General features: G+C 33.9%; 2 protein-coding genes across 2 annotated transcripts; one reads left to right on the top strand and one right to left on the bottom strand.

The window, feature by feature from the left end:
* Positions 1-2768: 2768 nt before the first annotated feature.
* LOC130636956 (tigger transposable element-derived protein 6-like) lies at positions 2769-3677 on the bottom strand. The gene has a single exon (XM_057446807.1). It carries the CDS (start codon positions 3675-3677, stop codon positions 2769-2771), a length of 909 nt encoding a protein of 302 aa, XP_057302790.1.
* A 904-nt stretch (positions 3678-4581) lies between these two features.
* LOC130636283 (uncharacterized) lies at positions 4582-9804 on the top strand. Its single transcript, XM_057445950.1, has 2 exons — positions 4582-4740; positions 5350-9804. The coding sequence occupies exon 2, from the start codon at positions 5778-5780 to the stop codon at positions 6645-6647; it is 870 nt and encodes a 289-aa protein (XP_057301933.1). The 5' UTR covers positions 4582-4740; positions 5350-5777; the 3' UTR covers positions 6648-9804.
* Positions 9805-15930: the final 6126 nt, after the last annotated feature.

Raw genomic sequence — 15930 nt, 5'->3', positions numbered from 1 at the left:
ATGGTGCGATCACTATTTTCTAATGAAAAATCGACATCGTTATATGATTGGTTATTAAATCTCTTATATTAATACCTGTATACGATATGTTAAAAATGTCTGCGCGTAGCAATATCAAATAACAACACTGCGTGCTCAATTTTTTAATTCAATAGAGCAAGAGCATATGTTAACAGAAAAAGAATAGTTACTCTTCAGTAGTGTTTCCCCCAAAACCACCCAGCATACACCCACCGCGCATTATCACTTTTTGGAAACTTTTCCAGTCAGGAGATTTTTATTCAACACTGCTATTGTTAATTATTTAAATATTATCCCCGAATGGGCAGCCCCGATTTTTATCGAAAATTGCTTGCTTATTAATTTCGCTATTTTGACGTAACACATGTGGCAAATTGATAATCTTGAGTCATTCAAGATGCTATTTTCACTGATTTTACTGATATAACACATAACATGAATTATGAAAGTATTTACATGAATTATAAAAGTATTTGCCCGAGGGCTTGAATTATGATTATGCTTTTAACAGAAATGACTCGGATAAACGAAACGAGTCTTTAGCTGGGCTAGCTGGATTGACCGAGATCTCATCTTCATTAACTCTTATAAAACACAACTTGTTATCATATGAGAAGCGAACTGGCCCGGCTAACCGGGATCCCGCTTTGTCAAAGCGATCCCGGCAAAGCGGGCGGAAAAATCTATGCGATAGCTCCAGCCAGGCAAACCGAGCTGACTATTCTATTTTTGTGCATGATAAGGCTTTTTCAATTGAAGAAATTACATGTCTTCTGTACAGTAATAAAAATATTTAAAACATATTTTTTATACATTAAGAACAATACATTTATGTACAAAACTTGTTGAAAAATTCACACTTTTTATGTAACTATTTGTTAGCCCAAGCCGGAAATTTTATTTGATAGCGAGCTGATTCCAACCCGGCAAACCGAGCCAGTCCGGCTAACCACGCTCATGTGATCGTGAATGTTTAATCCTCTTAAATATTAGTAGAATTTATTGTAATTCCTCGTCATCTCTCATTACTCGTTTGTGAATTCTATTAAATTTAAAACTTTCTGTTCTAGATTTTTAAAAGACCAGGTTCTAAATCTTCACAAGGATTTTTTTATGAGCAACTTGAATTTTGAACTCATACTTGAGTTGCTAAAAAGATTCTTTAAACTATGGAAAAGTTTCTTAAAAAAAAACAGCAGTTTTAAATATTATTGAATGAATTCATCCGCCATTGTTTTTATTGGATGTTATCTTTTTACAAAATACACCACAAGGGAAGTAATTTTTAAGTTTAAACTATTATCTAACCTCCTCTCCACGGCGAGGTGGCCGTGACAAGTAAAAAGAGCCTATGGTTGTATCTATGAGAGAACGGGTCATTTGCACCCACTACGTTTGATGTGATATACTATATTTTCACCATTCTGCTCATATCCAACATTACATGTATTCAAGTTGTGTGGCTATGACATTTTCTTACATATGCACATATGTCCATGTAAGAATGTCATAGCCATTTACACTCAATTATTTACAGAGGCCTGCATGTCGCTTGTAAGTGCAGAAAAAAGCAATCGTGTGGCTTTGACTGAATGAACGCAATAACTACGCCATAAGATACGGCGTTTATTTTTAATTCCATTAATTTTAGAGTAAAAAACACACAGCCAATTGTATTATATGGTATTGTTGTACCTGGATAAAGTGTCCATAAATTTAAAAAAACTTTGTTATCGCCTAAGTTTTGTTTTTTATTTGAGTAAGCAAGACATTTTATAATAACAGGGAATAAGTGGAATAGCTAGCCGCTGGTTACTTTTTGTGGCTGAAAAAAAGTGACCAACTTGTCAACGTTCACCACAGCCTTGTACGTTTACTTTTGTACATTCAAAGCTTCTGGCAATAGACGCTTCCCGAATGTTAGTGATGATGACGATGATGATTGTTTATCAACATGAAATGAGAATAATAAAGAGAGTACCAGATTTAGGAGAGAGCCTTTGACAAGACTTTATGATGTTTTGGTTTTAAAACTCTAGCGTAACGTCAAAATAGTTCCCGTGAATGGTGCTAAATTGATACAATTCGGATAAGAAAGAGCCATGGTTTTATTTGGCAGTTAAAATGGCAAGAATTTTGAGATATTATGTTAAGAGAGTATACTGCTGACATGTGTTGACACCAGTCGTGTTTTTATATCCATTACAACCATAGCCATAACTGGACCATGTAGAAACATTGTTTGACTTGCTATTTTTTAGACTTATTTTTGACGAATTGTACGTGACACTTACATATAGTATAGATATAACCTTTTTGTTGATTTTTAATATATTTTATATACTTGTTGTTATTGTTCTGATATAAAAATATAAATAAAGCCTTCCTACATATGCACTTTTTGTGGGATTTTTTCTGTTTACAGTCGACGCTCGTTATCTCGAACTCCCGAAGGACCGAAAGAAAAGTTCGAGATAGCAAGCGTTCGAGATAGCGGAGGTTCGACATAACGAGCGTATTTCATGAAAAGTTCGAGATAACGAGTTTTTCGAAATTTTTTGAAATTTTCAGAAAAGGGCAAGGGTCAGTAGTTCGGTCATAAGTATCTGTGGGCAAGCTTTTAAAATTAAAATTCACCTGAATTAAGGGTACTTGAAGGAACTGTTTGGTCAAGAAAGGGAAATGGATAATAAAGAAAACAGCATTTTGCGTACATGTATACTTATTGTTGATTACAATTACATACATTATTTTTGATCGAAAAAGCTCAAAATACTAGTTTGCTTCTTGTTTTTCATTTCACTTTTAAGAAACAAATCTTCAAAGCGAAGCAGGAGGCGTTGCATGTCATTTCCATCATCAGTGAATAGACAAGCATTTTGTAAAGTCTCCACTGCAGTGTTTATTTCTGATTTTGTTGGCTTGCTCACTGGCTCATCAAACACCTCGATGACATCGGCATTTTCATCATGCTCCTCGTCATTCTCATCTGTACTTGGCCGTACCGACTCAAGGATTTCTTCATCAGTCACGGGATTTTCGATTGTGGTCAAATCTTGGTCAATATCGACAACATCACGGGCCGAGAGATCAGCAGGAATAATGGTATTGTCAATGGCACGCAGTTGTGTGAGATCTTTCTCCAGTTGTTTAAATGGATCATCAATATCATCAGTTGCATTCTGTTGAGCTTTCTTGGAAATCTTTGATTTCTTGAAGCAATTTACGATGGTTTCTTTCTTCACTTTGTCCCACGACGAAACAAGTATTTGAAGAGCACGCAGAATTGAAACTTTTGGAAGATCTTTGCCTTTTTCTAGGTTTTGAATCATCATGTTGACCAATTTTTGGCGATAAAGAGACTTAAGACATCTTATGACACCTTGGTCCATCGGTTGTGACACAGAAGTTGTATTTGGAGGTAAGAAAATCAATTTAATGTTGGACAGTCCACCGACATCAGGGTGAGCGGGACAATTATCGATGATCAAGACTATCTTTCGACCTTCTTTTAGAAACATTGCATTGATTTCTCGCACCCACTCTTCAAAAAGAGAGCTGTCCATCCAACTCTTCTTCTGCGCTCTGTACCTGCAGGGTAGGGATGTTACATTTTTGAAGCACCTTGGTTTCTTCGATTTACCAATCACAAACATTGTTATTATCAGCTTGTTTCTGATTGGTTATTTTTTATGAATTTCGATCCTCTGCAATTATATAAACACTTGCTAAACATGCCCGCGCTGTGGACCGAATCACGCACCCTGTGATTACGAAAAGAACGTTGTAACCACAAGGCCATGCGCCACATTCGTAATCAGCCAAAAATTGAGAAAATTTTCGGAATATACCCAGGCTATTAATGTCACCAAAACTTACAAAACGAGCTTGTAAACGCTCACGCTATTGCGTTGTAATATGTTGAAATAATAAATAATAAATAAATAAATAAATAATCAAATAATAAATTCTCAGGATTGTGTTTTTTCTTCGCAAAAGATGTTTGTTTGTTTACACTTTCAGTTTCAGCTTGTTACAATGTGCGTAACAAGAAATTTCCTGCGCATCAACAGAATCGGTATCCATGAAAGTTTTTTAAAGTTTGCAAATTTAAGAAAAACTCCGAAAAAACATTTGTCTTGCATATCCTTTATATTCTCTTGGTCCCTGAGCAGTTATTACCTAACGCTAAATAAAAAAGCAGTATGCCCTGGTAACGACGTTGATCAAAAATTCACTGGGAACGAGTGTTTTCTTGTTAAAACTTGTTGGGAGACGCGGTGAATGTACGATTCACTCAAAGTCACATGATTCATCGTGTTTTTATTTTTCTAGGAACTGTAAATTAAACATGCAGTAGTTAACGGGGGTAATTCTTTTAAAACATATCTTAGATCGCTTTAAAGCTGTGTTCACACGGACAATAAAATGGTTTTAAGACTCTTAAAACTAAAAACAATTTCTTTGTCTCTTTGAAACCGATATGTTTACATGGAGAAGAATTAAGTTTTAAGATGTTAAAAAAAGTTAATCTATACATCATATTATTTATACACCATAATGATCACCCCCGTATGGTGAAAATATATATGAGATATGCAGTTTTAGTTTGTAAATACGGTAAAGTTAAATAAAAAAAATTTTTGAGGTAAGAAGAAGATCACATAGCGATAAATAAATGTTTGTTGCATTTTGACTTTATTGCTTTTTTCATAAAAGGTAGTATAAGAAAACAGTTATCTTATCAGCGTCAAAAGAATATGATTAATAATGTATTCATTACACTTGGCAAAGTTATAGTATGTCATGAAAGAAACAAAAGGGTAGCAATACACGTTTGCTTATAACAATTTTTTTCTGTGACGTCATCAGACGCTCCAAATTTGTGCAAATCTGCTAAAAACCCCTTTACTTCAATGCTAGATCGAATTTTGCCATTCTGTTGAAAGCTTCTGATGTTGTTGGAAGTCAGTCCATTATAAATCGATTTAATGTGTCTGTAGCATGACTTTAACGGCAGTTGCAATGTAAAAATGGTCATGCAGATTTTTTGCACCGCTATTACCTCCATCGTTGTCTGTTTGTAAGCATTAAGTGATAAATTACTGCTCGGGGAGTTAGAAATAAATCTGCAGTGCAACTATTTTAAACAAACAAAATACAGCTATTATTATAGAAATACAATGAAGGATTTAGGACTGAAGATTTTTTACACAATGCATTATAGTGCCTCTGTGTGGTAACTACCTCTTTTAAACAGGGTATTCACTGCAATATGTGTATTCCTATGTCAGGTTTAGGCCATAACGCTTGTATACTCTCTTTCAGGTTACAAAAGAAAATGGATATTCGTTCAATATGCTTCGACTTGAATTGTCATAAATTAAACCATAATAAAAATAGTTGCCAGAATGACGCAACATTTTTGACAATGTTAGATGCCCATCCCGTAAAAGAAATACTTGACAATTTCACCTGGAACAATGAAAATATTTTGTCGATTGCAGCTAAATGGGCAACTTTGGATGAGTTTGAAATGCTAATGGATAAATGTGACGGTCAGGACATTGCAAACACACAAAGTAATAATGGTGTTGATATTTATGATTCTGCAATCTTAAATGAGGACGTGAATGTGTTAAAACACCTGGCATTGGAGATGAAAGTACTTCCTCTATACTCAAATGGTACATCAGCTTTAGGAATAGCCGTTAAGAAAAAAAAACATAAATGCTGTAGCCATTTTGTATAAACATATGAGACAGAATTACCTAGAAGATGTACTGGAGAAATATGTTGTTAAAGAAGATGTTTCGCGATTAGTTTCATTATTTCAAAAAGAGGAAAAGCAAGTCGGATTATTTGTGAAATATCTTTTAAAATCGGGTAACGACTTTAAAGAGACAGAAAATAATAGATTAATTGCGGAACTTTTGTTGCATCCTGCCTTTTTTCAAGATGAAGTTTATAATAATATACTTTTATATACTGCCTTTTATTCTCCCATTGATACAATATTTTACATCTTTCACGGAATACGAGATCTTATAACTGAAGACTATTTCAATAATGACTTGAAGTATAGTATCAGCGCATATGGAGAGGATGTTTTGTCAATCCTAACAAATTTTAGAATACCGAATGATGAAGTAACGCCTAAGGAATTTAGGAAATTGTACAAAGAATTTTTTTATGATAAAGATGTCCCACCGACAAACTATACAAATAAAGGATCCGCGTTGTATCACTTAATACAGCACAAACAACTCGAGTTAGCATTGTTTGTTCTGCAAAAAACAAATATCAATATACTTAGTAATGGTCAAAGGGAAAGTCTTTTGTCAGCAATTAAGAAGCTCAGTTTGAATCTTAAACATATATCCCTGGCTAGTAAAGATGAAAGACTCTGCTGGGGTAAAGCCTTGTCATTACCTTCTGTTTCACATCCGAGTGGACGCGAAGCGAAGGCAAGAGCAGGGTGTCACATTTTGCGAGAGAAAAGCGCGCCACCAAATAGTAGAGCGCAGATACTTCGACAGATAGCTACTCAGTTATTGAATTTCCGCGCCCGATGGCGTAGGAAATTCTTTAAAACCGTCGTTTTTTTCTTTCGGAACATTTTTTGAGAAAAAATCGACCCTGGGATTTCACGTTCCTCTGAGAGGATAGTATTGGAATAACTGACTAACTAACTAACCCTGTCCCAAATGGTCAATTGTAACGTTACAGATTTAAACTTCGTACCCAAACTTCCTAAGTACTTGGAAGTCATCCAAATGACGTTTCAGGCCAAGTTGGTTTTTGTTTTCGAGAAAATTTGACACAGTTAACAAAAAAAGTATGCTGAACATAATGGTGACATTATTTTTGTCACCTAAATGTAATTTTAGGCCAAAATTAGTCCAAAAATTAAAACTAATTTATTTTTGACAAAATTTGGTACAGTTAAAAAAAAAGTTTGCTGAACATGATGGTGATTTTAGGCCAAAATTAGTCCAAAGATTAAAACTACTTTATTTTTAACAAAATTTAGCATAGTTAACAAATAAAGTATACCGAACATGATGGTGACATTAAAATTTTGATTTTTGCCACCTTAAATGTCATTTTAGGCCAAAATTGGTCCAAAAATTAAAACTACTTTATTTTCAACAAAACTTAGCACAGTTAACAAAAAAGGTATGCTGAACATGATGGTGACATTAAAATTTTGATTTTGCCACCTTAAATGTCATTTTAGGGCAAAATTGGTCCAAAAATTAAAACTACTTCACTTTCAACAAAAATTAGCAAAGTTAACAAAAAAGGTATGCTGAACATGATGGGACATCAAAATTTTGATTTGTGTCACCTAAATGTCATTTTAGGCCAAAATTGGTCTAAAAATTAAAACCACTTCATTTTCAGCCAAATTTGGCACAGTTAACAAATAAAGTATGCTGAAAATGATGGCTATACAAAACTTGGATTTTTGTTCACGTAAATGTCACTTCAAGCCAAAATTTGTCTAAAAATTAAAACTACTTTATTTTCGACAAAAATTGGCACAGTTAACAAAAAAAGTATGCTGAACATGATGGTCACATCAAAATTTTGATTTTTTGTCAACTAAATGCCGTTTAAGAGCATAAACGTTTCAATCGCAAGACTTTTAACCATGAATGATAGGCTGTATTTTTTGTTAGCAATTTCTTTTAAATGTGAATTTATTATGACACGTTTTGTTTTGTTTGCGTTTGTTGTAAGATATAATGTCACTTGTGTGGTTTAACTTCAGAGCTTCATGCAACAAACCTCTTCGAATGTTTGGCATGATAACACAACGAATTAGCAGGTTGCCATCAAATGTTTTGGTAGCGAGCGGAAATTCTTAGAGCCCCCAGGGCTTCTTGTTTTATCTGTTAAACAATCGAAAGAAAATAAATTTGACCGAAGTTCAAGTGATGCTGGTAAAAAACGAAAAATATTTAATGCTTTTTATAGCCTTTAATCCTACAGATGACGACACGCTTCAAAAGATTAAAGAAAATACATCTTCGGTAAAATCGGTATTGGAATTAATACAAATTAATTACAGTAGCGACATCAGGTGGAGTATGCATCGTTCGAAACGATACAGTAAAAAATTGAAATCACGTATACATAATCCAGAGAACAAGACTCTTGCCAAAGTGTTGGATCAACCTCCAATCGTTGTTGACAGTTTAGACAACACTTTTGAAATGAATAAATTGTACTTGCTATGTTGCAACGGTTCTTATGATAAAGAAAGACATGCTGAAGAGATTTTATGCGACGCAGCTGACAAGATAAAAAAGAATTCCTGGAGAGAAATGAAATTTTCCATTTATGGAAAAAGGCGACCATGTATGAGTTGCTCCGGTCGAATGAAAGTTGCAAAGATTCATCATTATAATCCCAATCCCGGATATTACTGGTATCCTTGTATTGAGCATCAATCGGAAGAAAGTGCCAGAGAAACATTAAATATATTGATGACAAAGGTGCCATGTGTGACAATTGAGTGGGGTACACGGATGAGAGATTACGATACCGCATCTAACTCTGATTAGCTATGTAAAAAAATTTTTTTCAGTATATTATCAGCTATACCAAGAACCTTTGTTAAAGAGACAATCCATGTTATGTTTTAAAACATATTCGTTATTTTCAGAACATTTTTTATCGGCATCCTTTGGAACTTGCAGAGAATCGCGTTAACGATAAAATCAAAATCAAAAGTTCTTAATATTTTTAGAGCGCTAACAGAGCGTTAACGTTACAGCAGGTATGTTTTGACGTTTTTACTATAAAAACTTTCAAGTATTACTTAACGCATATATGCCCACCAGAATTATCGCTGCATTAGCGCGCAATGGAAACCAAGCCTTATACTGAAACTTGTTTTCTTAAAACCATAATTTAATTCAATCCGTATTTATCACGTCCCAGCACGGATACGCTATGTCCTTAAAAGGCTTTAAACCAAACAAAACAAAACAACAACAATGACGTCATTGTTTTTTATTTAAAAATGAATGTGTACCCACAGTCTTAGTGAGGCACGTTAATATAAAATTAGATTAGATGTACTGTCGCCGGATATATTTAAAAAGGATGAAATTAGGATGAAATTATTCTAAAATTCAAAATAAGTCTGTTTCCGTACTTCTTTGTTGGTGTACTTGGCTATACAAAATATACTATTCACACCACAGTAATGCAATGTTAAAAATACAATGGTGCTGGTAGTGGGGCAGAATTATCCTCTACCATATCAACAGTCTCATCAAGAAATACATTTGTCACTTTGAGAAAGAAAGATAGTATGCGCATTAAATTTAAAGCAATGAAGAATCTCGAAAAAGCTAGAGTTAGAAGGAGACAACTGCGAGCTATAAAAAAGACTAAACAGGACAAACTAACAAAGAAGCAAAAGTCTAGCTACCAGACAGGTAGCTATGGACTGTCTGATCAACCTAAAGATATAACTCTTTCAATTAAATCAAAAAAAAATCAAATTCAAAATTAACCAAACAGAATGTAAGCCATCCAACGAATGAAGAAATGAGAAAAATAGCATGTGTCGTTACCAAGAATAAAATCAAAAAAGTGAAAATTACATTTGTCAATGACAATGATATACCCATGATGAACAATTTTAATGAGAAAAGTCATTGATAGAATTATCTAGATGGGTTTAATAGCTAATTTATTTCAACTGGCATTTATTGTTGTTGTGATGTATATATCTTTATGTCTTAGTATACATTTTTCATTTAAGCAACTTTATTTAACCGAAAAACGCTTTTGGGCGCATAGTCTATCAAAATTGGCAACCCCTATAGTATGAATTTACTAGCAGTTTCAAATTTCCACTTTATCACATCAGTGTCAGGTCAATTTCAGAAACCTACCGTCAAAATTTGAGCCTAATCACACGAAAATTTGACAAAATATTATATTTTTTAGTTTTTAAACTGGATATTCTCAGTTTTGGCCGACCAAAAATTTTGAAATTTTGAAGTTATGTGTAGTTTGACTGACTTTATCTATGTTATGAGTGTAATAGATTTTGAATCTTTTGAATTTCTGATTTTCTTTTCTTAAAAACAGTTTTTTCAATTTTTAACCCCCCTCCCCCTGGGAAAAAACAGTTTTTTTTACACTCATCATAACAAGATTTCTATTTTTTTTATTAAATTGAAGGTTGAAGAAATAAGTGGAATAAAATAGATTTTAACCTATCATCTGCAGACTATAATTCAGATTTTTCCTTTATTACGGAACCCCCGGCTCTAAAGTCTATTTTTAGAAAAAAATTTTTCATTTTTTTCAACTTCAGGGTGCCAAATTTTATCTACTAAAGCCTTTTTTAACATGAGGAAAAAGACAAGTCAAAACATTTATTTCATTTCACGTGAGGAGTCTCCTTGTCAGATAAAAATGGATTCTAAAGGGTGGAATTTCAAACAATTAGATCTTAACGAAAGAAATTGAGATGCAGTAATTTAGTAAAAGCAAAATCAGTATTTACCTGACATACCTGTAAGAAATAAAAGACTTTCAAATGAGCCATAAAGAAGCATTGGCATAGGTCCTACAGGAAGTCAAATGACCCAGAAATTGAAAAAAATAGAGCAGAAATAGTTGCGTATAAAAGAAATGGAAAAATTCGATAAAGAAAGTTTTACAAAGAACCGTTCTTAAAATCCTTGTGTAACTTATTTGGACTTAAACTATATGAGAGATACATACCACATGATTTCATTGGACTGAAAATAAACGAATCAAAATAAAAATGAAAAGCCCTTGCAGGCTAAAAGATTTCGGATTCTTGTTCGTGTATTATTTTGTTCCCTATACCTAGGTCGCCAGTAGCTTGTTTTGTACAGAACTTCTACAATGTTGTTCCGTTATTTGAAATAGGTATTATCCCGTGGTATTATCTTGAACTTGCAAAATGTGTCATGTAGTACAAATATACAGAAAGTGATTTGTAAAAATTATTACTTGAACAATACAATACTGCACTACACTTAACATTCATAAGAAAGAAATGAAGATGATTTAGCATGTCAATTTATTAAATATTTGCTTCTGGTGTAGCGATATTTTGGAAATGTTTTATTTTACCTGTGACATGACTAAAATCTTTATCCAGTTTAAGATATCTAAGATTTGACCATAAAGTTGGATCCTTCAAGTTTAAAAACAAAAAAAGAAATAGAAGTAGGCGAAAGAAACAAAAAGGTTAAATTACCAATAGAGACTCAATCCAAAATGGGATTCCGTGGTATTAACATTTAGACTAGCCAGGGAACCCGGAGTCAAAACGCCAGGTTAAGGCACAAGTAACTGTGTTACCTGGTGTTGAATGCCTGAAAAAGCGATTAATAAGAACTGTAAACTGTGTCACACATAGTATGTCATAAATTTAGTGAGGCGCAGAACATTATGGTGTTTCCGGTGTAATATATTTTGAAAACAATAGGCGCACAATATTATGGTCCTTCCGGTGTAATATATTTTTCATAAAATAACTTTTTACAACTTTAGCTAAAATAAAAACACAGTTTACAACTCGTCGCTACGCTGTTAAATAGTTAGCCATCTTTTTTTTATTTTCAGAGAACGTTCCCGCTAAAAGTTCAAAAATTAATGTTACTCCGGGCTGAGGGATTAGTACAGGCAAACAATGACACATATCCATATAGGCATAACACCCTTTTTTGAAAAAAAACTTTATCGTAACTTGGGATAAACACAAACTCAGGAAACAGCCATCATTAACATGGGAGCGCTTAGTACGGGTAAACTGTGTCGTCAATGCTTTTAGGTATAATACCCTTTTCAAAAATACTTTATTGCAGCTTTGGTTTAAATAAGAGCACGGGAAAAACAGCCTGTCGTTACCCTGTCCAGCTAAAAAAATCACAATCAATTCTATTTTGCAGAGTAAGTTTTCATGACAGTAATAAAAGGTGTCGCTACCTACTAACTGCACTTAGCATAAGAAATATTGATTAAGAATTCTGTTGTAGCTAGCCAAACTGCATTTGGCTACTTTTACTCTTCTGCCAGAAGTAGCTAAAGGGCTAGCTAGAAGAGCTACAACCCCAACATGACAATAAATAATAATAAAAATACCAAACTTTAATATAATAAGAATAAAAAAGGCTAGCTACAGCTAGCTGAATCAGCAGGATGCTGCATTGAAACATAGTCATAAGAAAAAGAGATAGTCTGGAAAAGAGAGCGCTATAACAATAGAAGCATTGTTTTGATCCTTTTGTGGCCGTAATTAAACTAGAACCCAGTTTTCTACAGGCACGGTTAATTAGAAATGGCGGCTTTTCTGGTTCAGATTACTCTTTTTTGTTGTAAACAAAGAATTAAATTTGATTGATATGCCTGGAGAGCTAGCTAAAATCTTGAAATCGGCTTGTTTCAGATTTACACATGGCTAGAAAACGTGATGATATTTTCATCTTAATATGTGAAAACATAGACACAATGAAGAGAATATCTTAAACGTTGATAGAACTGGAATTTAGGCAGTTATTATACTAACCCAAACAATTTTCCTCTCTCTTCAAAAAAATTTTGATTTGCAGCTTGGTGGAGACCTTAGAGTATAACAAATATAGTCTCCTTGAACCCTGTATCTCGAAAGAAACGACTCGTACCTTATAACCCCTAGAACTCGGTTTAGTTGAACAAAATCCGCCTGGTTGAAAACATAACTGGAAACGAAAATTTGAAGGAGTATCTAGCATAGCTCATTATAATATTAAAATAACAGTCTATAACAATATTTGTGATCAAATTCTTTTCCCAATTTAACGAATATCAAGATACGCACACAGCTGGAGTAGAGCTGAGTCGCGGGGTCAAGTCGAACTTCAAAAGTCGTGACGTTACGGCAATCGGTTAAAAAATCGGTCGATGAAGAAGAAGAAGAAGAAGAAAAAGACCGCCGGTTTTAATAAGATCTCGGATGTAATCCGAAATCTTAAAAACCCTGATTGACAGAGGTTTATAGAGAATCGTTTTTCCAAACGAGGTTTATTTTAGTGCTCTTCCAACTGTCAATCAGGAAGAATACTAAATTAGAAGTAAACAAATTACCCAACACATGGCTGTAGAACAGCCCTTTTGGTTAAATATTAATGGTCTAGTTATATCATACCGACAAGGCGCTGCAAAGGAAAATGAAGTTCTAAAACAGAGCTAAATTAAGTGAATTTTTATTCGTAAACCAATTTAAAAGTATAGTATCGTGTTTCTCATTTCGGGTTTCAACTGTGTGCGTTTCGCTCACGTGTTGACACAGTAATTATAGTTTTCCCCTGATTCCTCCTCGTTGCTTAGGTCTTGGATTTTGGATTTTCGCGTTTGACTAATGTTAAGAGGATTTTTGGGCGAGTATATGTTTTCCACCCTTCATTTTGTGATGCTTGAGGTTGTGACTTTGTTATTGATGTATGTACGCGTTGCGCATGTTGATGATGTGCATTATTCGACACTTCCTTTGCCTGATTTTACTGTAGTTATCATGACGTCATTTGAATTTATTCCACGTAATAATACATAATAAATTTTATATTACATGCCGCGCACTCTCGACCCAGCGAATTGCGTACGTATGACCATTTGATTTTTCTCAAAGCGCGGATGTTAAAGACGCATGTCTTCTTGTTTTGATTTATGACAGGAACGCGTGCGTTAAATTATTTTTTTGGACATGTGTGGTTTCAAACCGAACGCGGAGTCTTGTTTATTTTGTTTGGACAAAAATCATAGTCTGGATCGTTACGTTCTGTTCTAATTTTGCGAAATCGTATTCAGTACAAAACTATCAAATTTTGCGTTTTCCGCATACTTCTTTGTCGTATTGTTGTTTTCTTTTTTGGTCTTACACATTCGCAATTTTCATTTACACACGATAAGTCGTCCTTTAACATCTCCATTGTCTAAGAACCTTTCAACTCTGTTTCGTTCACAGCACTCTGCCTTTCATACTTTGGCATTTCATATTTACAATTTCCATCTAAACAAAATAGCGCATCTTTCAACAATTTCATCATAGCATCAACAGGTTTTTTAATTTCTTTACTTTTTCGTTACTTTAACTGTTCTCAATACAGCTGCTGGTTAAGCTTCATTTTTTTTTGGAAATCTTGAGTATGAGGAACCAACCTATTGTAATGAATCAACAACTTGATCTTTCAGAGAACTTGTTTTTTGTTGGGGTATACATGTCACTTGCTGGTAAGAAGAGAGTGCATAACAAAGTGTTTTATCCTTTAAATTAGCATGTCTAGTTTGTATAAAGTCTAATGGTAAAAACCTGATATGTAGTGTTTGTTAAAAGAACGATATAACAGAAAAAGTTAAAAGGTGTTTTGTTTACTTTTAAGGGAATAGCACTTCTTAACATTATTTGAAAAATTAATACAAGTCACCTTTATTTTATGTTTGTTTTCTAAATTTTTTCTTGTGGATTATGTGCCAATTATGTTACAGTGGAACCTCTAATAGCGGCCACTTTGGGGGACCCAACTTAGTGCCCGTTGCATTAGAGGTGACTGATATATGGAGGTTTTATATGAATATCCTTTTTTTATCAAAAAGTCTGGTCGGGAGAGGTGGGAGGGGCTCAAAGAATGATTCATGATCAGAATAAACACAAGTAAATACATGTATCTTATCAGTACAATCTACAATCTTGTTACAACTTATTACTCAAATAATCTGTTGCTTTTTTTGTGAAACATTTTTTAGCCTAAATGCTTCAAGTCGTAGTGTGACAAGATTCAAAGCACTTACTAAGTGATAACATATTAAGCAAGGGGACATGTGAACGCGTTAAAGTGGCTAGAGAAAGTTACGAAAAAGATCCTTTCACATGCTACTGACCTCGGTAGAAAATTCCAAACATATATATTATGAAGAAATATACCTATTGTAAATAAAAAAACAATTGTTTTTATTTCTCCTTTCATTTGCTTGCATAAAGATTTTTTTTTGACCGTTAATAGAGGTGGAATTAGAAATTGGGATAATAAAAAGTGGCCGTTTGGCCGTTGATTGAAGGTGACCGATGTATGAAGGGTTTTTTATAAGAGTTTGACCATGAATTCGGCAGGGATTTTCTTTCTGGCCGCTTATCAGGAGGTGATCGATGTATGGAGTTGACCGTTAATAGAGGTTCCACTGTATATGATTTCAGACCATGCCCAATAGGCACACGACGTCGCACATACGTCTGGTTCTAAAAGAAGTGAATCACTTCGTTAAGGCTAAAATAAACTATAAAACTGTTCATCAATGATCATTTTTCAATGATTTATTCAACAACAATGAGAAATGACTAAACGGGTGCGAATAAAATTACGGTAAAAAAGAGCCTTATAGCTCGTCTGAATTCAGTGTTTTTCTCAAGTCAATTTAAATATTCTTCACACAAAAGTAACAACACTGATATTCCCAATTTTTCCTTCAAAACCTTGAAACTTTTCAAATTCTTATTGCAGATCTGCATAAAATGAAGAATTGAATGAAGTTCTACAGTTGGTTTTAAGTGTTCTTTATTTGTTATAAGCATTTTTTTCTATTGGAATCTTTATGGGTTTTTTTATTTTCGCTACGTGGCGTAATACCGAAATAAAACGAGCCATTGAAGGGAATTTCAAAAAACCCCAGACCGAAAAAGGTTATAGAAATGCGTCCCTTTTGCTGTCAGAAGAGGAACTTTTAGCAGAAGAAATAAGGTGTTTCCTTGCATATTTCATAAAGCAGAAAAGGTTTTTATAGAAAAGGATGCGGTCAGAATTGCGTGGTGAGGAGTAGCTGAAAAGTTTGATTTTGTAGGGAATGTTAAGACCTCATTTCACCATCATCCCT

This window comes from Hydractinia symbiolongicarpus, chromosome 3, assembly GCF_029227915.1.
Source record: "Hydractinia symbiolongicarpus strain clone_291-10 chromosome 3, HSymV2.1, whole genome shotgun sequence".
In the NCBI taxonomy this organism is placed as follows: Eukaryota; Metazoa; Cnidaria; class Hydrozoa; order Anthoathecata; family Hydractiniidae; genus Hydractinia; species Hydractinia symbiolongicarpus.
This window is presented reverse-complemented; position numbering and strand designations above follow the sequence as displayed.